At 37.4% G+C, this 21,971-nt stretch overlaps 2 protein-coding genes across 15 annotated transcripts in view; both read right to left on the reverse strand.

Moving 5' to 3' along the window:
• The window catches only part of XRN1 (5'-3' exoribonuclease 1), a 37,743-nt gene extending 33,651 nt beyond the window's left edge, over nt 1-4,092 (reverse strand). For 11 of the 12 annotated variants that reach the window (XR_003992495.1, XM_030493665.1, XM_030493671.1 and 8 more), the window contains exons 1-2: nt 3,953-4,091; nt 921-1,153 (exon numbers count right to left, since the gene is read on the reverse strand). Coding sequence is in view for 11 of the 12 variants with exons in the window: in XM_030493665.1 (XP_030349525.1) it covers nt 921-1,153; nt 3,953-4,027 (308 nt within the window). In the remaining variant the exon portion in view is untranslated. Of the gene's footprint in view, nt 1-920; nt 1,154-3,952 lie in introns of all 12 variants that reach the window. The other variant, XM_030493668.1, reaches the window with a different exon arrangement.
• Nucleotides 4,093-4,368: 276 nt separating this feature from the next.
• Nucleotides 4,369-21,971, reverse strand: part of ATR (ATR serine/threonine kinase) — a 42,853-nt gene continuing 25,250 nt past the window's right edge. The window contains exons 29-47 of one of the 3 annotated variants that reach the window (XR_004389945.1): nt 21,168-21,332; nt 20,138-20,229; nt 19,462-19,553; nt 18,880-19,057; nt 17,490-17,666; nt 16,948-17,107; nt 16,224-16,403; nt 14,720-14,862; nt 14,207-14,304; nt 12,884-13,116; nt 11,939-12,073; nt 11,152-11,352; nt 10,708-10,847; nt 9,516-9,666; nt 8,545-8,701; nt 8,261-8,414; nt 7,409-7,560; nt 7,054-7,159; nt 4,369-5,653 (exon numbers count right to left, since the gene is read on the reverse strand). Coding sequence is in view for 1 of the 3 variants with exons in the window: in XM_030493681.2 (XP_030349541.1) it covers nt 5,480-5,653; nt 7,054-7,159; nt 7,409-7,560; nt 8,261-8,414; nt 8,545-8,701; nt 9,516-9,666; nt 10,708-10,851; nt 11,152-11,352; nt 11,939-12,073; nt 12,884-13,116; nt 14,207-14,304; nt 14,720-14,862; nt 16,224-16,403; nt 16,948-17,107; nt 17,490-17,666; nt 18,880-19,057; nt 19,462-19,553; nt 20,138-20,229; nt 21,168-21,332 (2,892 nt within the window). In the remaining 2 variants the exon portion in view is untranslated. Of the gene's footprint in view, nt 5,654-7,053; nt 7,160-7,408; nt 7,561-8,260; nt 8,415-8,544; nt 8,702-9,515; nt 9,667-10,707; nt 10,852-11,151; nt 11,353-11,938; nt 12,074-12,883; nt 13,117-14,206; nt 14,305-14,719; nt 14,863-16,223; nt 16,404-16,947; nt 17,108-17,489; nt 17,667-18,879; nt 19,058-19,461; nt 19,554-20,137; nt 20,230-21,167; nt 21,333-21,971 lie in introns of all 3 variants that reach the window. The other 2 variants (XR_003992498.1, XM_030493681.2) reach the window with 2 other exon arrangements.

Below are 21,971 nucleotides of genomic sequence, written 5' to 3' on the forward strand. Positions count from 1 at the left end.
ATAGTTAAGAATATTGTTAAACAAAGCAGCAAGTTTAGAATACCATAAGAGTAGAAGGGGTGAACTAACAAGTTACCATCACTAGTAATGGAGAAACAAGCAAACAAATATCCTAGCGTTTCTTGGCCAAAGATTTCATAAACACTTTTAAACCAGAAAAAGAAAAGCCACCAATATCTTAGATTTTTGTCCTTCTCTCACTTCCACTCTACTAATTTCCTACTTAGAACTCTATCTTAATCTCTTCTTCCTCTCAACTTCCTTTTTTCCTTTTAAAAAACCCAACAAAAAACTCAGTAGCTTGAAAATCCTCTCTCTTGTCTCTTCCCCTCAGTTTGCCTCCGTTACTTTTCACTCACCATCCCTATACTGTCTGACCACTGGCATGCTTTCCTTATAGCAGTCTTCAAAGCTTCCACATCTCCCAAAATATTAATATAACCCTTAACAATGTGCAATCTACTTGCAGCTCTGTATGTGAGCTAGCTTGCTAACTGGTATCAACAGGAAACCAGAGTTTCATTAGAAACTTCCTTTCTTCTATGACTCTCAAAGAACATGGCATATTATAGTTACCAAAACAGCATGTCTGGAATTAGCATTCACAAATACCAAAGACTCTCACAGGTTATGAAGCCATTGGAGATTTATTTCACAGAAAATTTCATGAGACAAAAGCTCCTCCCAGCCCCACATACACAGAGAAAAATTTAAGTAACAAGCAAACTTTCTTTTTTGGAATCCTGATTTTAAGTATTAACATTTTACAGGTAGTTACCCTCATTTAACTAAAAATTAAAGCTACCATCAAAGGCACAAGCACTCATACTCTCATACTTTACTTTTCATGGCACGCAATTACGTAATTTTTTTTAAAGCAGTCACTCTCTTAAAGACAGAGTTGGAGCAAATATTCTCACCTAAAACGTCTCCCACGCTGCTGATTCATTTTTGCTCTTGGAGCTACTCCATCAACTGCCATGAAGAAAACCTTCCTTGGTTTAATGATGCGAAACAATACTTCCAAATAGTGAAAAATATCAGCAAAAATCTTATCTTCCGAGATTCTGAAGTGAACATCGTCATCATTTGGATGTGAACACTGATGTATAATGCCATTCATGTCCAGGTATAAGTTGTCAAATTCTGGAATCTACAAAAGCCAGAGTTAGTACACACTTGGTGACAGCTGAAGCAATGCAATCACTGCTCAAGGTGTAGCCGAGAGTAATGAACTCTGGAAACAAGCTGAAGTGGGAAGCACTGGAACCTACTGCACACCAATAGGCTAAGAGTATCTTGACTGGTTACAGGTTTGCCTGCATTTGCAATCCGTTATTATTATTTTCCCAGTGAAGCAAGTCAGCTGAACAGATGTACACAAGCAACAGATAGAGCAGAAACACTGTTAAAGGTATGAAGCAAGGGGGGCGTTTGTTACCAAAACCCACCCAACATGCACAAGAGCAATTTGCAATATACAAATCTATTCTTTAATCCACCAATATGACTATACATAAAAATCATCCTGTCATTACAACTTGAAAAAGGCACTGCTAACTTTTCATGATTTACTGCTGACTTATCTTTATATAATTTTGAAAGGCACGTCGTTGACTTGTATTTAACATCCAAACACAAGAGAAACATAATTGTTTCAGAAAGCGGATGAAGAGAGAAAACAAGAGGCAGGATTGAGAGCGACCTCGAGTCACTTTCAATAACTAGCCTTCTGTTGTGCATAATTATCTTCACTACAGCCAAAGTCAGTAACCAAACTGCTCTCTCAACAAGCTCAAACACCACATCAGCCACACAGGCACCACTTTCAGATGATAAGGAGAGTGGGGCATTGTACAGGCAACATTCTAAAGAGGTGAAAACCAAAGCTTTTATATGCAACATATATATGGAAAAGATAAACTTTTAAGCACAATTATAAGACGATTAAAAAAATCATTATGTGTTTTACATAGGAATTGCCTTTTATTCTGAGTATTTTTTTCTGTAATAGCAAACAAAAATCCTAATCTAGATGCTAGTTTCTGTCAGTCTGTACATTCAAGTGGTCTGGCAGAGAAAAGGAAGAATGGGGTTATATAGAAGCATAGAATCAACTATGTTGGAAAAGATCTTTAAGATCGTCAAATCCAACCACTACCCCAAGAATGCCAAGACCACCACTAAACGATATCAGTGAGGGCCTCATCTACAGAGTTTTTGAACACTTCCAGGGACAGTGATCCCACCACTTTCCTGGGCAGCCTGTTCCAATGCCTGACCACCTTTTTGGTGAAGAAATTTTTCTAATATCCAATTTAAACCTCCCCTGGTGCAGCCTGAGGCTGTTACCTCTTGTCCTATCACTTGTTACTTGGGAGAAGAGACTGACCTTCCACGTACTTGTAGAGAGTGATAATGTCCCCCCTGAGCCTTCTCTTCTCCAGACTAAACAACCCCAGTTCCCTCAGTCGCTCCTCATATGACTTGTGCCCTAGTGTGCTACTGTTGAAGCTTAGTATCAGATAACAATCTAGACATTTTCTTTTCTGTTTTAGAGAGCAAGAATTCCATACAAACTAACATCATTCAGTCTTCAGAAAGATTAACTAGAGAATGACATTAGCATACTTAAGTCAGGTTGAGTTGTGCATTCTGTTTATCTTAAGAGCTCTAACTGCCTCTTTCAGAAAGCACCATGGATACAACCCCCACTGCCTCTTTCAGAAAGCACCATGGATACAACCCCCTCGTTAGAACAGACACATACGTGACTCCTCAGTGGGCCAAATTCTTCAGCAGAAGTTTAAAGCTAGCACAGGTTTCAGTAAGCAGCCCAGGTTTTTAACAGCTGAAAAGCCAGCATACACTGCTGCCGCCTTGCTACACAGACAGTATAAGACATGGTTGTGAAATCCAACAAACCATAAGCAAAGACCTAAGCTTTGAAAACTGCTTTGAAACTTGAAGGGTCAAACATCCAGGTTTGGTATGACTTGAGCAGGTCATCTTAGATACATTGATACAACAGCTGTTTAATCCTCTAAAATAGTATCTGTTTAGGAAAAATGTATTAACACTCAAACATGCCTTCAATCATTACCCAACCCACCTCAGAACACCCTTATTCAGACTATAAAACCACATCCATAACGCTAATTGAAAATTATAATGAGAAGTTAAAAGCTGATGTCTCACTGATACCAAACCTGGTTTATCTGAAAACAAGACTTTTTTTGCCTCTTAAAAGCACTATTTGAGCCTCCCCTTTCTCCGGCTTTCACACAGTCCTCTGTTTTTGCTACTAATACAAACTGTCCCACTCCCACAACAAGGAAACGCAGGAGAGCTGTAAAACTTGTCCCTCGTCATTACTGTGCTACTCCTCGTCACCAGCAGTAACTTTCCTGAGCCCGGTAACGAGGCAACTCCCACCGCCTGGTACGGAGGGGCCGCCGGGCCGCCGGGCGCTGAGGAGCCGCGGCCGGCCCGCCGGGGACACAGAAGCCGAATCCGGCCGGGCGGTTCTTGGAGAAACAGCGCGCTTTCGGGTTCGGGTGCTTCCGAAAACATTACTTGCGTGTAACAAAGAGCGCAAATATCCGCGCCGCTGGCCCCTGCCTTCAGGCTCGCGGCACCGCTGTGCGCTCACGGCGAGTTTGGGGCGGATACTGAGGCTTTCGGGGAGCACCGAAAGCGCCGCCCGCCCGCCGACACCCCGCGACTTTCGGCCGCTTCGAGCCGCGGGTCTTACTGAGGCGCAGCCGCCCGCCCTGCGCTCACCCGTCTCTCGGCGAGCCGGCCTCTGCTGAGGCGCAGTCCCGCAAGCCCGGCCCAGGCAAGCCCGGACGGGGGGACCAGGCCCGCTCCCTCATCCCGCCGAGGGGCCAGGCAGGACCCCCCTCCTCCGCCCGGGCCCTGGGCAGACAGTGGCGCTCCGCTCGCAGCTCACCTGATGCTCCTTCAGCACCTGGCTGAGGCAGGGGTACCGCTCCGAGATCCACCGGTAGAACTTGGGGACCCCCATGGCCACCGCTCCGCCGCCCGCACAGCCCCGCCGGACCCAAACAAGCGCGGGCCGCGCTCCGCCCTCCTTCCGGCGCGCCGCGCTGACAGCCGGGCCGCCCGCGCCACAGAGCGGCGCGCAGAGCGCCCCGCACCGACCATCGAGAGCGGCGCGCAGAGCGGCGCGGGGCGGGGCGGAGCAACGGTTGACTCCACCCCTCCCTCCCCTGAGCAGCGCCCCGCCCGCGTCCTGCCCCTGCCGAAGGTCTTGTTTAGAAAATAGACCCTCAGATACTGGAGGCGGCGACACCACCTGTGGAAGATTACCCGCTGGTGGCCCAGAGAAACAAACCCACAGCCAGCAATTGTAAACACATTATTTAATTTGACTCTCCGACGTGTCTGGAGGCCAGCTGAACCAAAACTTGAGTCTCACAACACAGCGTCGTGATCAAACGCTAACAGTGTTGTCTCTCAGAACAGCAGAAACAAAGATACTGTACAAAGACTCTAATGATAACCAACTGTAAGATAAGAGTGTAATTCTTCCCTATCCCTCCGCCGTTTCCCTACAAACATAAGTTAGGACAAGCCTTCTAACCGTGCTGAATTAGTCTGCTCTTGTCCATGTCAAAACACATTTGCTGAAATAGAGTTTCAAAACTAGTGAGTGCAGCCCCACTTTTTAGAAGGAGGGAAGAGATGGCCGTGTTCAAAACTCTCAGGAGCCTGAATATATGTTAAAGTCACAAATACGATACTGTGCCTACTGCACTGGTGTTGCAGCCGTACGCTCAGGGTCCTCCAACTCTCAGCTTTGTGTCATTTCCTTCAGGAAGGTTTGTTACCACTGCTGGAGAGGGCTAAGAGAACAGTTTCAGTATGTTGTAACACTGCATCAGTTGCTTCATGGCAAGATCTAAGATCGCAAATGCTTTTCTAGATACAGACAGGCCACATGGAAAAAAAGTCAAAGGAGAACAAAATTCAAGGTCTACTGCTGAAATGCAATACTAATTATTCTAAGACCTTCTGAACTATGAGTAAAGGAAGTTGAAGAACCACTTTATGACATATCAGTAGAAAACTTGAAGTAAGCTAAATGAGAAAAATCTTAAAAAAAATATATACAGTACTTTATAGAGTGCATTCCTTCAACATTGTGAAGATTTTTCATATAGTCAAAGTAAGAAACAAAGAGACTGGCAGTCTAATTTTTAAGCAGTTCCTACGTACTGCCCTCTATATGCATACAAAACGTAAGTCATAACACCTTATACAGGTATAGGTGTATTCATAACATACTTGCAAGTGTATCATACTTTTTACAAAGATTTTGGATTGATCCTAAGACTGTTCTGCTGCTTATAATCAGAAATCAACAGGAGTAACCAGTTATTATTGATTAATACCTTCAAGAATACTATAGCTACACAGCTTGTGAATAGTTCAATTGTTCCAAAATGAACAAATTTCACATATATGGAGCCCAGCCCATATACATCTGGCAGAGCAGGTTGTCATCACTTGCTTCTTGAATAAGGTAATGAACATGCCCTTCAATAGATAAAGGTAATCCTTTTATTCTGTTTCTAGTCTTAATGACACCTTGCAGTCGTTGTTCTATATCAAGGACATGGGTTTTGGCCTGAAAACAAAGGAAAAGGGGAAAGAAAAATAAATTACTAATATCCATGAACTTCTGCTTCTTAAAATAAAAAAAAGTATTTATTAGTATTTGAAATCTGTATGCTAATTTAATACAAAACCCAGATGTCTACATCAGTTACTTTGAAAATAAAGGATACTTACTTTTAAAAATCATTCTTGAAAATGGGTAGTGTTAGTCAAGTAACTTTTGCCTTATTTTTTTACAGAGAAGATTGAAAAAGCTATGCAAATGTATTTGAAAACGTTAGAGTGCTTTATTTCATACAATTACTTTCAAATAAATGCAAAATTTTCCCAGCCTTTTTCTTGGAATTCTGGGTAAAATCAAGAAGATACCTGGCCTGGAACATTCAGACCAAAATTATGAGCAGCTGAAAATGAAGCTGTCTAATAACAAGTTGTGGTGAACAACTCAAAATGAGCTGTTCTGAGGCCCACTAAAGTAGACAGTTCATACCAGTTATACTCACACATTTTCCTTTAAAGCTCAAGCATAATGTTGGCAACTATCCAATAAAAAACAGTTAAGGTATAAAACTATGTGGATGGTCCTGTAACTAAAATAAAAGTTCTGTAGACACAGCCTGGTTAGTAACTGTTTGAAGACCAGGAGATTTTCTGTGCTCAAATAGCAAGTTCTGTCTTGTAATATAGCTTCAGTACTGTAGCTTGTCCTTACTTTAGCTGCCATGTTTATCAGTGCTCCCTAAGCTTTATCTGCTATTACATATATTTATTTTCACTAAATATTCCCTTTAAAGCAGGAAGAAACAAATCAGAACTTTTGAAAAGGGGAAAGAGAACAAATATTACAGGTTGTGCAAACTGTATTTTGAATGAACAATTTATCAGCAGCTACAAAAGAAACAGTACATATGTAATCCTAATTTTAACCAAGTATTCCTGGTCACGTAACAAGGCACACATGAAAAGCACAAAAAAAACCAACGCATGGAAAGGACTCCAGCTGTTACAATCACTGTAAATCTGGAGGATTGTGCAACAGTCAGATTGAGGGGTAGCAAGAGTCTCACCTATGCTATTGCTTCTGTTGACATTGTCCTTGATTTACTAATACTAAAATAAAAAAGACATATACGCTCTATTTTGTTTGGTTCTTTAGTAGATGAATTACATTTTCTATCAATATAAATAGTCTCTTTATGGATAAAAATTATGAACACAGAGATAATCATAGAATCATAGACTCATAGAATCAAGAAGAAACAACCACAGGAATTTTTAAATTAAAGAAAAAAAACCCCAAACCCAACAAAACCAAGACAGTTAAAGTTGCAATTAGAAAATACATAACTTGCAGCCATAATGGACATTTGACATTTGAATACCTTAATGCTATGCTTGTTTTAAACTAACCTTTTCATTGACAACTTCTCCAGTTTCATTCACCTGGGCTTTTGTATTCCCTTTAATGGGTTTACTCCATTCCACGAGAGGATCGTGGAGAAAAGTCTTTAAGACACTAAATAAAAAAAGTTTAAAAAGGGTAAGATACACATAATACATTTATTTTTCAAAACAAGAACACTGACAGGAGTCTAAAGTAAGCACTGAATATTTATATTGCTTTATATTTAACTGCATGTCACAGTAAGACTGAGCTGCATGACAGGCATGTGCTGGAACTGGCACATTCACCAGGAGTTACTGTTTCAGATAATTAGACTACAGAGAGCTTTTTCAGAGTTTGTAGCAAAACCAGTTCCCATACCTCATCAGAGGCTCCCTTTGATCACGCATAAGCCTCATTGTGACTTCACAAGCTCTTCGGAAGAGACCTTCTGTTCCCATTGGGCCCATTCCATTAACCATGTTGTGAGTGAGACGGAAAGGGACGATTTCTGGAACTTCAAAAGTTTCTCCCTTTACATTGATAACAGAGGGTAAGCCTTAAGTGTTTTAAGCATTATTAAAATAAACGGTAACATTTGCATTGTTTCCAGGTTTTTTTCCCCCATCTTTGTCAGTGGCAGTTTCCTAGCTGCTAAGAGATGTTTGCTCAGATCACAGTCTGGAGAAATAAACTAACAATATCTCTATGTTACTTTTGTGAATTAAAAAGGGCACACGTCCCACACAAAAAGCATCTTTCAACAGAAACACCAAAACTCCAAATCCTGCTCTGGCCACAATTTCTGCTGTTTACTTTTACAGAACCATTGGAATTTTTTGCTGAATTTGTGTGAGAAAAGCAAAGAAACTTCTCACAGCAGCAGAATTCTGAATATGGCAATTACAGCTTTGTTTGGAGGGTGGTAGTGGAGAGAGGAGAGTCACAAAATATGAACACTCTAAAATTTGGGCTATTTCAGTGTATCCAAATCAGCTCATCGATACTGCCTAAATCAAAAAGCTGGCTTTCATTAATGCAGTATACAGAACAATCATATAACTCTTCACATATCCCAAACTGTTGCATATAAGTAAGAAACAGAGCAAGAGAGAGAGAACATAACAGATATATTAAAGTAAAAGAAGTGGAAGAAAACCATCAAGCCAGTAGAAATTTATAACTTTCATGCATGCAAAATAAAGAGCAAGTTCAGCAAGTGGCATTTCTCACCTTATTGAAAAGGCAGTTGAAATCCACATGCACACATTCACCAGTCAAAGAATCAAACAGGATGTTTTCACCATGACGGTCTCCTAGACCAAGTATGTAACCTACCATTGACATAACTGCAACAGAACGACAATAGGCTGACCTACTGTTGTACCTGCAGAAATAAGATCCAGAGAGGTCTAAATCACTTCCTTGGGTTATCAGTCTTTATCAGTAGAATCAGCAACATCTAGTGAAATACGCAAAGTAGGTATTCTTGAGCTAACCCAGTTCCAGTTGCTCACCATGAAGTAGGATCAGGAAACGTTCTAAGAAACCATTCATGGAAGAGAGGAGGATGACGAGGCAGAAGGACTTCTTTGAACATTTTCAGCTTTTCAGGCAAAGGTGCTGACTTTGGAAGCATATGCTGACGCAATTCTTTTCCAGTCATGTAGATACCTGTAACAGACCTCCCCAATTAGGTAAAAGAAATGCCCAAATTAAAGCCTTATACATACTATCACAATATGGTATTTTAGAGAAGGTAAGTATCTCCATAAAGATGAAATAAAAAAGCTTGTGGCTTGTTTGCCAGACTGCCATGGAGTGAGATGGGTAGAACACACATGCACAAAAAACCCAAATCAAACCAAACCAAACCAAAACCACCCTCATAAAGCCATTCACTGTATTCAGAGATATATTCAGATATTGATGAGATGTTTGGAGTTCCAAAGTTGCAGATGTCTGCATACATACATAAAATGTATTACATGTTCCCCCAAACTTTCTTGCACTGACCAAAAAGTCGCTTTGTTAACAAGGAATAAAAAGAAATCTGATCTCCCTGGAAAGTTACGGTACCCTCAACCTTGATTCAGTTATGAATAATCTTAATTCTCTCACACAAATGGAATGGAAATGAAAAACAGAACATTAAATTTAAAGAAAAAGTCCAGAGTTTCCTCTGTTACTCAGTTCTGCACATGCTGCTGGCATTGCTGATGAAATTATTTACATCACTGTATAAAATAAATATATTAAGACGATTGTATTATCAGTTCTTGTAAGGAACTTGTTCATTGCAAGCACCAATTCTCTTCCATTTAAGTCTACCACATGTATGAATAATAATACACTTCAGATAGTTAAACATACATGACTGCATCTTCCTAGAATTTAGTCTGGTCCTTGCTGTTTGTCTCATTTACTAATTAAGATACAAGCCCTTTAAAAAAAATAAATATCACTACAGTCTAATATATTTCTTTACCTTTCTCCTTATAAAGTTTTATCAGGATATTTCTCAAGCCAGCAGTATTGTTCACCCATTCAATTATGCCACATTCATCATTTAATGGAATAACTGCGTAGGTTCTAATATGGAGTTCTCGCCTACGGGACTCCGCATCTTTTCTTAAGCACTATTCCAAAAGGAAAAATGAGATTAACAGATAACAGACAGGATTAAACTGTATCAGTAACATTAACCATTTTACCTATATCTCTTTTCTAATTACACAATCCAGAATTTAAAAATCTAAGCTTGTCTGCAGTAAGTCAAATGCAAACAAAATGTTCATCTGTTCTCCAAAGTAAATTAAAAAAGAATTTTGCAATAAAATTTATAAATTGCATAACTTTTACAAGGCTTTAATCCCTTAAGAGAAGTATTTGAAGTAAGTGTTTTAGTGTTCCAGAGATGCTATCAGAGATGCTTTAACCTCATGGAAAACATGGTACCTTATGCTTAAGTATGTGGCTAAGAAGCAAATTATAACTGAAGTAAGAAGTATGGAAACACTTTTAGCATGAAAAGATGAATTTACCTATTTCTTATAGAACATATTAGAAAATCCTGAATATGAAGCATGACAGCAGAAAGTTTGCAATTACTTATTTAATATAAGTAACCTTTCCTCTATATTTTTGTTGGAATAAGCAATAGTTTTGGCAAAATGTTATGTTTTGTTATTGTTTCCACAAGTCCACAAGAAGTTATGCATTATCAATTGCTACTGATTTCTGCTGAAATAAGGTATTTTGCAATAGTTTACTTTTCTTCCAGTAAGCTTTATCTCAAGCTAAGTTAGAATCACAGAATAGTTAGGGTTAGAAAGGACCTTAAGATCATCTAGTTCCAAACCCCCTGCCATGGGCAGGGACACCATACACTAGACCATGTCACCCAAGGCTCTGTCCAAGCTGGCCTTGAACACTGCCAGGGATGGAGCATTGGGCAACCCGTTCCAGTGCCTCACCACCCTCACAGTAAAGAACTTCTTTCCTTATATCTAACCTAAACTTCCCCTGTTTACGTTTGGACCCATTACCCCTTGTCCTATCACTACAGTCCCTAATGAAGAGTCCAAGTTGCTTGGTTTGGTTTTTTTCTTTCATTAGGTAGTTAAGCATTTTGTTGTGGTCAGTAAGTATAATGCCTCTGATTATCTAAGTCATCAAACCTTATTAATAAGGGAGTTGAATTCCATGAGCCGACAGTCTTTTCTTAGATCATCTTTTGGCTTACACATCATAATGTAAGATTTCCCATCTGAACCTTTTAAGGTGATCTTTTTTGGCTTTTGAAGCGAGGCAAGAATTTCTACCTAAGGAAATAATTAAATTATTTATTAACACCTTTATCAGATCATACAAAATAAAGCATCTAACTAATAAACCACTGAAACCAATCACGTTGGCGCTTCCATGGTGCTACAGCAGAGTAGCCTCAGGCCAAAACTTTATTGAAGTACCAAGAGGCTGTATCTGTCTCAGGTTGTTATGACAGATGCCACTCAGTTTCCACAAAAGCAATTATGAAGTTTCCTACTCACTCCTCCGTTACTAGGGAACCAAGATACACTTGCAGCCACATTTGTTTGACAAGTTGCCAACTACAGGCTTACCGTATCATCAAAGCCTGCAATGTAGGCCCAGCATCCAGGAAAAGGGTCATGGTTAGCATGTGTACCAGGAATTGAAGGAAGAGTTGGTATCATTACAGATTGTAAGGGAATGAGAATTTCACTGAATGTGTGCTCTTCTACTAGTCTCTTAAGTGTTTTGAAATGAATATTCATGCTTAATGTTGAGCTGTTTCCATCAACCTTGGGAAAAAAAGTTGTTCACATATTAACAATAAACACCTAAAATATTACTGCAATTTCACATTGACTAGTGAATAACAGAATAATAAATGCTTACGGTAATAAGAAAAATGACAAATTACATTTCAAATTAAATGGCAGTGGTCAAAAGAAAATATATCTGACCATTGCGTCCCACGTATTTTTCACGCTGAATGTAAATACAGAATAATGAAGGAATTTATTTAGTTTTACCTTTATTATCAAGTTCATTTGTTTATAAAAAACACAATCAGCCTATTTTTAGTAAAACTCTCTGAAAGTTACTGGGCAAGAATTATACGTGAAAGCACAAAACAATATATAGCCTATGCACTGCGAAATGTACCACTATGTACTGAAATACTTCGCTGTGTGCTCAATTTAGAGCTATCTTCTGTTTTAAAATATTTTTATTAATAAAATAAAAAAAATACAAGTTAGTGTAGCTTCTGTTAAATTGCAATAATGTAAAGATTTGGCTAATGAAGGCTGTCAGAAGAAGCTTTTGTATAACACCTTTAAATAATCCTATTACATGCATTACTTTGGTTATGTTTGTAAGTACCGGTTTGTTGCATAGCTCCAAGAGCTTATCTGTAAGGCGTGTTGCATCTCCAATAAATTTTCCTAAAGATTCCTTCATGTGAATAGCTTTATTTAGAATTTCCTTACATCTATTGACACGCATAGGGTAGGAGGACTGAAAAAAAGAGGAAAGATAAAATTTATTAAAACAGTCAAATCAATTAAAGAATGCCCAAAACACCCCACGATAATGAATACATTCTTTTTGCTATTTATTGATTGTCATATTTAATAATTAGAGAAGGATGTTCTCCAACTGAAATTTGATATCTGAAAAAGTACTAAAGTGTTACAGTTGGGGGAGGTGTAGGGGGTGTGTGTGGGAGTTATTACTTTCTGAAATCGTTCTTGGGAGTTCCACAACATAAAGGCAAATATTCAAGAATATGCCAGTGTATCCTGAGTGCTACTTCAACAGCCCTAAAGAAATAACATGCTCCATGCTTTCCAAATTGCTTTGGAATGACCAAGTACCAGGTAATATATCTATCTCATTTTAATCAAGGCACAGAGTTGATTGTTTTGATTATTAAACTGGAAGCACTATTACAATTACTAGAACCAACAAAATCTGTTGTCTATAACTACCCAATTCACCAGCTGTTCGTTGTTCAAACTTCCTTTCCTAGTACATCATACAAGTCAGGATGCATGTTAGCATTATAATTTGGAACATTTAAACTGTTATATCTGAACAGTAATCTGAAAACCAGTAATATCTAAACTTTAATATCTGTAACATCTGACTGCAATACCATCTTTTGCAGTCATAGCATTGCTATCCTGTTCCACAACACTATTAAAGCTACTGCAGCTCTTAATTTCTTCTTATCATCTTAAAGTAAAATAGGTTATATTTCCATTTTTCTCTAATGAAAGCAGTTTTATAAACTTAATAAAGCTATAGCTATGTTTATCCAAGTACCTTGGACACAGCAGTCATCATCCACATTGCTTGCTGGGGATAGGCTAAAAACACTTTAGCAACAATCACCATCAGAACTGCGAAGACTTCATCATGAGAATGGCAGATTCGGGAGATTAACTGGGAAAAAGCTGTCAGAAACTGATAAGGTGCCAGGTGATTCGTGTGCTCTGTAATCACCTTATTTATTTTAGCTAAATCATTTTTCATTTGAACACGTTCTGAACGACTAGCTGAAAAACACAAGGGGACAAGATTATTTTCCTTTTTTTCGTCACTGGAAATGTGAAATCATTTAAATCAAATATGTACAGAAACATATTTTGTCGGTAATTTTTTAAGCTCCTACTGTAAATCTTTAATGTAGCATACAATGACTTAATACATATGCTATTTAACCAGAGTAACAGGAAATAAACAAGCAGAGACAATAAGAACATGGAATAGACAATACTAGAAAAGCTCTCCTTTACACTCTTGAAATTAGAGGAATAATAGACATTTTAAGTGATACAATGGCACAGAACAACGACACTCCATGTATCTGCCCAGTAAAAGGATACCAGTGTTCACTATTAGTGAAGAGGAAATGAAGGCAGTCTTTACAAGGGATACAATTAACACATCTGCTCCCATCTCCACCCCTGTCCCTGAGGGCCCAGCATGAGTAGCACATCAAACACCACAGAAAGCAGCATCTGATGTGCCTGCAGCCAAATTCGGTTGGCCTGTCTACAGAACTCAGTCAAGATCAAGGAGCTACAACTGTCTGCATCACTCTAGACCTGCAGGCAGCATTTGCATTTTTCATTTGTACAAAAATCTCCCACCCAAAATGCATCTATGGGAGTAGTTTCACATGCCTTGATGCTGCTCCTCCCCTTCCCTCCTCTTCCCCCGCCATTTAAATTTCAGTAAAATTCCTTCAACAACTGGAACAAAGACAAATAGGAAAAAAGCCCCACAGCCTAGGACTCTACTGTAGCAAGTGTATACAAAAGCACTATTCATAACTCGTGAGATAACTTAGATGGCAGGTGACATGCAAGGATTTTTCCTAAATCTGTTTATCAACTTAAGTTACCTGAGGAACAACACTATCTCATTATATATTTAAAAGAAATTCTGGAAGGTTTAATTAAAATAAGTAACTCTCCTGCATACTAACATCCTGTAATTTAAAAGAATAATTGTACTTCCTTATTTCCATATAATCTCAGGCAATAAGTCTAAACAAAGTACTGTAAATATACTTCACTGCTCTTCCAATCATACATTCAAAAGTATGACACAGGAAGTATGTACTGGGAAATAACTTTCTACCTTTATCACATTCATATGCTTTTGCTCCGAAGTCCAGCCATAAAGATAGCATTCGTGGCATTGACTGATAGATGAATTGGTTTCCATACTGTAGAGACCTGTGATTACACATTTAAAGCACACCATGTTAATGAGATATATATAATTAGAGGCATTACAAATTCTACATCCTGAACTGTTTCACATTCCATTCTGGACTTCAGAAACATATGTTCAGCATTTTAATGCACCCGCAACAACGAAAGCTTAATAATATACAAAGGGTTTGTTTTTATTAATCAAAACTGCAGATAAAATACTTAACTGTCTTGCATGAGACAGACGATTGCCTATTGAGAAGGCAGAAGTAAAATTAGGTACGAAAACAAAAAGGAAGTCTGTATGATTTGCTGCAAGACAATATATTCCTGTAAAATGGTTTTTGTGGGGTTTTTTTTGTTTGTTTGTTTGTTTGTTTCCAGTGTAATAGTCATCTTTCTATAGAAACTAAGCAAAGTTCCCCTAGGGTCTAACCTCCCAAAATGATGAACTATGTATCTAATCAGATCTCCTTGTTTTTCCATCTTGTTGTCAGTTACCATCGGCATTAATTTATCATAGTATTTAGCAAGATAAAAATGTCCATCTTCCCATTCTGGCAAGAATACTGTAACATCCTGCAATAAAATCAGAAAGAGAGAGTTACTTTTAAGAGGATGCTAAATTTAAAAAAGATAAAACAATCATAAAAAAAAAGATTCTCAAGAAACAAGAATCTTGTATTAATTCCTTTTGTGAAAACTAAGCGCAAAGTAGTATTAATTGTAACTTTAACTCCAAAAATAGTAATTTTGGTCAAGATAAATGCCTGTACAAGCTAGAAGTCTGTTCTTCAAACACATTTTGGACTTGGAGACAGCAAGATAATGCAAGAGAAGATGATGTAGGATTCCTCAACTAGGAAAGATTATAATTTCATGAAAAATATTATTATAAAATTCCTGATAAACTCAATACTGGGTTTCTTTTATTTTTTTTGAAAAGTAAAACAGCAGAATGTTAATGATTGGACTCAATCTTAAAGGTCGATTCCTACCTAAGTGATTCTGTTTTTCACATTTCTGTTTTCCTTCTAAATCCATATATTAGAAAAGTAGTAACTTAGCAAGTGGCACATCCACTCTCTAATAACACTAGCTTGTTTCTAGTGCCAATATTTTGACAGCAGAGAATTCTAAGCATTAGTATTTTAATATAATCCACCAAAACTTCATTAGTTCCCCTTATTTCAACCTTCCTTTGATTTGGTACATCCATTAGACTTTTCTCTAAATGAGTGGTCCAAAAGTATTTTAATTAGGAAGACAGCAGTAAGTATTAAAAGTATCAAATGCTGAAACTCAGATAGGAGACATACTACTTTTAAGGACGCATAAAGATCTGCATCTACTACAAGTTTAGCTGACAATATTAATCAATGCCAACACAGTATTTCACTAGCATAGCAAGATGAAGCGGTGTAGTGCTGTGTTGTTGAAGAAAAACATACCAGTTGCCCTTTTTGCTAGAGGCATCCTAGTTCTTCAGAGATTGCAAGCATATTTAAAGTGCAGTTATAAACCACTACCAGAGAGAGAAGTAGCAATGAAGAGCAGCACAATGTGTCACCAAGTTCTCACTGTCTATTTAGAGTAGCCCACATTTTAGTGAGGAATTTAATTTGTGCATTCATAAGGAAAGCCATGCTCCTGTAATTTGTTTATTACTTTAAAAGAGTTACATTAGGTATTCTTAGCTCCCACTCAGTCTTAGTGAGTTGGGAACTGCAAACTTCCCTGTACTCACATGTTATACTAAAGCTAATTCAGATAGTTAAATCTTTAAAAGAAGTACCAATTCCCTCCTACACACTGATAAACCATTTAATCCCATTGATGTTGTCCTTGGTTTACATCATCAGGACCATAACGACAGATTACCTAAGGGATATATTATTATTCAAAACTAATGTCTTGTTAACACTAGTGTATCAAATTACCTTATACTTTTTCATAACTGCATTGCTTTCAAAGTTAGCAGTTTCTTCCATAAATCTGCCCACTAGCAGCATTGCCCGACCATGGATGAGCTGATTTTTGCTATTGCACGGTGCTTTATTTTCCGAGAAACATAACTCAACCCCCTTCTGGAGAACAATGAGTGCTTGATGAACCTCGCCCTAAGGGAAAGAAGAAAACATTTTATATACTTTCAGTAAGATGTGAAACTTCCATCTTACAATTGTTATTAAGGCAAAGCTATGTCCCCAAGTGTACTCTAGACCATTCTGGCTGTGGTAGCTGAGTATTACTGACTTCAAATGCTTCTTACATTCCCTTGTTATCTCAGCAATGTTGTGCCTTTAGGTTTACCACAGTAATTGCTCCCATGTTTGTTACCTACCTCTATTAGTTAAAAGGGTACAGATTAAAGAAACGTCTACTATTAAGATGATCTAAATTTGCATGGGCTGCTTTCACAGAGGCAGGTGAGCAACCAGTTTTACGCATAGCTGCCAGAAAAGTCAATGGATACAGAAAAGGGGTGACTAGCAGGGGGAGGTAAAAACTTCATGTGGCTCAACTGCAATCGGAATGTGCTGAAAGTCGCAGGTGACATATTTTGTTTTACATATACTGCTTGTGTGCCTTTTTTTCCTTGAAGAAAGCTAAAAAGATTATTTTCTTGCACATAACAAAGAAGTTCCATTTTATTTTCTTTACCTTGGACCAGAGCCACTTCGCTCTTTCAATATAAAGCTCTGAGAGTGTAGATTCCCCCGCATTCAGAAGAGCATTATACGCAGTCTGGTGATGACCAGCTTTTCTCGCCACTCTAGCGCTCTGGAGCCAACACTGACCAACGAGCTCACTGTAATCCTGGCTGCAGAGATATTTTTGCAGGAAATGAACACTTTCAACCATTGATGCTACTTTACAATCTGAAGTAAATATCACAATGTGTGAAACAAAATTTCTCAATATGCTATATTACTACTTTATAGTGATTATTTCAAATTATTTGTCATATATATCTGTTTCACCCTCTTTCCATGTAGGCCTAGAAACAACTACTCTTTCCCCCTGTTTCTCCTTTATCTTTCCTATAGAGACCATTTTTCCCTTCTATTTTGAAGATACGTAGTACTGGAGAGGACTGCTTACATCTACAACAAATGTCCACAGTTTTATCTTCTCTCTTCTAATGTACATATGGAAACCCAGAATATTACTGACAATACAACAAGAAATAGTCACGTTCTCACCTTTTACTAAGACTAAGCAAAGCCCTTCTCAGTGCTAAAATGGGTTCTTTTGCTCTGTAAGAGTTTTGGGTCATTTCAATACGAGCACACCAATTCAGGGAATCTCTACCATAGTCCCCATTTGGTTGCTGAAACATTGGTCCAATACTATGTTCCAACTCACATAGCATATGCAACCTGGGTTAGAAAAATAAAGGAAAAAAAAATTGCTTGTTGTTTGAGATGCATACAAGTTTTACAAAGCTTTTGCCATTTTCTTTCTAAAAGCTGGCCATGTAAGTAATTTCAAATAGTAGGACTTTTTAAAATGCAAAAATGCAACAAAACCAAACACACCAAAGTCAAGGATTTGTAAACTGATTAGTTATTTTCTCATTATTCCTTTGCGAAGCTGCTGAACACAGAGAAAATGAAGCTCACTTGGAAAGCAGATCAAATTTTAGAAAGAGTGTTTCTATCCATTACTTTGAGCAATAATTCTTCACAAAGTCTGATATTTTCAGTAAATACCATTTTAGAGGCAATATACTGTTACTTAAACACCTCTTTTATAATAAGGTTACTCAATTTATTAAAAAATACCATTCTTATTAGCTGTCATTAATAATAAAAAAGATGCAAAGCTGAGAGCTTGTAAATGCTCAAGTTCTCACTGGCAGAGTCTAAGTGTAAGTAAGAGAAACATTGACTAAGGGCTTCCAAGTCGTCAAGATCAATGGCTAAATTGAACTCTTTTGAAACACTTCTTTCTCAATACTCAAACTCCATTTCCTAAATAAAATAACACTGCAAAGATTACCAACACAAAATAGAATTAAGAAATACATACTTCAACTGGCTAATTTCATGCAATATCTTGCCATAAGGATTTATTTACAGTGCAGAGGAAGTATCATGCCTTTTTGATCAAAAAAGGCAACTCACTTTTTAGTCTGCTACAGCCACCTTCAATATTTATTCGAAAGTAAAAATATTGCAAGAGATGAAGGTTCAATTCCTATTGCTCTATTAACAGAAGAAGGGAGTGCTTTTAGGCCACCATATAGATTAAAAGCAATGCTCTTAAGCTACTGGAGTTCAGTTAATGGAATTACTGACCTATATGTACTACTTAATTCCATGCTTAAAATTGTTGGCTTTTATTACCTAATGTTTACATAAACTTGCTTGCTGATTCTGAAGGACTATTTCCAACAGTTTTACTGTTACTATTTTTCATGGCAGATAAATTCCCAATTAATCAAAGGGTTCCACTTGGGCGAGTATAAGAAATAAAAAGGTGACAGAAAATGCACATCAGTACCATTTATTGTGGAAATGGAAAAGTCTTGCTGCTGCATAGTTGATTACATGATTTCTGGATTTGAAAATAATGACATGAAGAACAGACCTGATAATGTGCTCATATCCTCGCTGATAGGATCCTCTTTCAAAGCTTGCTGCTGAAAGGGGTACAATCTGTTCTGCTCGAACGACCTTGAGTTTTTCATAAAAAGCTGCTTCATTTTTCTTCTTAGCTGACAATAGTAAGTGTCCTAGTCTGACACTCCACGTGGTAGACTTCTCATCTTTGGGGAGGAATAAAAAGCCTCTTAAACTCTGTTTCTTTAAGTAGCTTAATCTGAACATGCTAATTTGTCTTAACATATTACTGGAAAAATAAATTTTTTCCAGAATTCATTAACTGAATTTTAGAAATACTGTGTAATTCCACCTCAAAATCCACCCCCCAAACAAACCCAGAAGAAAGATGGCCTTACACTCGCTTCAATTTTCTACTCAAATACTATAAAGTTTACAATCACATACATTTACAACGTCTAGAAGACTGTCAGAACCAAGACTCCTCCCAGTAAAACCCAAGACTAAAAAATTAAAATACCTGCCCCTTGATTCAAGACAATTAGACTAACACATACACATGTTCAGAAACGCAAGGAAGTATTCGTAATTTGGTATCATGATAACTTACCTGAAGCCAAGTAATTTTCCAGTAAATCCCATCGTGACAGTTTCCAGGCTGCTTCCACCCTGTAAGTGTTCAATTCAGAAATCCATTCAGGCCTATAAAAGAAAACAAAGGCAATAAAAGTTTGCGCTGAACTAATTTTTGGTTTTCCTTTCCCCCCTCAGCATGTTTGTCCTACACGACATTAGTAAATATTCTTTATATAAAACTTCCTTACTTGAAAAGAAACAAGATAAGCTTGCTTCTAATAAAATTCAATAAAACCAAAGAATATGCACTGATAACAAATAATAGCCATACCTCATGATCTCACAAATTCAATTTCAAATTAGCATATTTAAATTTTATGGCTCATTTGAAAAATTACCATCTTCCAATCCATTTATTCTATTAGGCTACAGAATAGCTGTGGAACCAGTAATATGCAAGACAACGAAAGAAAGATTCTGTTTAATGAATTAAAGCACGTATCACTACTGCACACCGTGCAGACAGGAAGTACTGGAAATAAATAATATACAGACAAAGCACATTAAGTTTTCTAGCTTCACACTGCTATTTGGCTATGCTTGATAAGCCTCAAATGCTTAGTAATGGACAAAAATGGCTACTGAGACATAGGTATAACACAAAAGCTTCATATTACTCAAATAAACATTGTAATAAATGCTTACAGTACCTGTTTGCAAGGACTCCATTGACCTGAGTAATTACAGTAGATAACTGACCAAGGCCTAACATGGACTTCACTACACCATGATAATGAATAATCTAGAAATAGGGGGAGAAAAAAAACCAAACAAAAAAAAGGGGGGGGGGAGGAATCACACAGATACATCAGTTAAATTCATGCAGTCTGAAGGAGGAAATACATCTATTTGGATGCTTTTCATAATATGAAAAGGCATTATCAATTGCACCATAAGCTAAATGAACATTCAAAATTTTAAAGTCTATGATTATCAAAGCACTTAGGTCACCACTGGCAATTTTTGAAATGCACCTCACCACAAATATGGTTTGATATTAAATTTATTAATAGCCATATCAGAGCTATGAATAAAAAGTTAATTTAAAGAAATTAACAAGAAGAAAAAAAGTCACAGGAAGGAAATAATCCTCAAACCCAAAGCAATTTCAGTCTTCATAAAAATGTCTTCCATATCCTGGGAATGAAGTATGGCGAAAGGAATGGAAGAGGAATAATTTTAAGTTTTCTTAAATCAATTTCTTATATTATATTTCTTATATTATATTAAAGCAATCTCTTATATTATTAATATTTTCCCTGGAAGTTAATAATCAAAAACAGTAAGTCAGAATTACTTTGAATAAAACCCAGGCTAATTTGCTTTAATAATTCTCTTTGCATGTACCAGGTACCGATTGATACTTAAGCAATCCAGTTCCTGGCCTTCCCATGCAAAGGCTGAGCTTTAATTGGTAAGCTGTCCTAGCAAAACCCTTGGCATAAGCATCCAACCATTAACCTAAGCCTACAAATGACAATATAAACCCAGTAAGAAATTTGTTTTGGTTCATAGACAATTCTAATAGCAGTAATTACTCAGCAACTGCCACAGTAAACTCTTATGTTCTCATTTTACTTCAACGTTCTGAAGAGGTGTTTTTGGCTTAGCCTTGTGTTTACTTAAGAAGATTTTTAAAATAATAACAACATATATTTAATTGCAAAGTCTTGAATTTACCTGATCTGGTTCCAGCTGGATAGCCCTGTCATAACAGGCTGTTGCATCTCTTAACAAGCCAATACTTTCATGTTCAAGGATTTGTTCTTTGAGAGATGGTTCTGCTTTCCGAATTGCACTCACCCCAGCTACTCCATCTGGCTCATGCATAGCAGCATACAATTTCTTTATTCAAAGAGAAATGAAAACGGACATTAAAAACAACTCTAAGACAACAAGATATTTTACATATAACATGCTAAGAATCATGCATCATCTTGAAAATGGAGAATAAACTACTCTGTAGGAATTCTTGCCATTAAGCTTTCATGAAGAATGTGGGGTTTGCTGGGCTGCTTCCAAAATTGAGCCCTATTTTTGCTTAGCATACTGTAATACTCATGATCTCATACTATAGAAAGAGTAAGAAAGAATAACACATCAAGCTACCTGAAACAATCTGTATAAAGGGCAAAATAAAAATGCTATTACTGCATGATAAAGTTGCATAATACGAAGCTGCAGATTATTTAAGGTGGAAAAGCAACATACTAAGTTTTTCAAATTTAAAATGTCGCTGAGGAGTATAAACCACAAGGAACCACAAACAGGCTCATCTCACAGGTTAAAATGCTTCCTGAAAATAATTTAAATCCTTTTCAACACCCCTAGCATTAGCGCTTTTTGTACTTTAGGAAAGTTAAGAGGTTTATTTTTCCGAAGTGTTTTGGGTTTTTTTTTTGTATTACAGTTGGCTGTGTCTTCTCTGACAAAAGGCACAGAGTTAACTAAAAGGAATAAATGCTACATTTTCACCAAAACCAC

This window comes from Strigops habroptila, chromosome 8 (genome assembly GCF_004027225.2).
Source record: "Strigops habroptila isolate Jane chromosome 8, bStrHab1.2.pri, whole genome shotgun sequence".
Taxonomy (NCBI): domain Eukaryota; kingdom Metazoa; phylum Chordata; class Aves; order Psittaciformes; family Psittacidae; genus Strigops; species Strigops habroptila.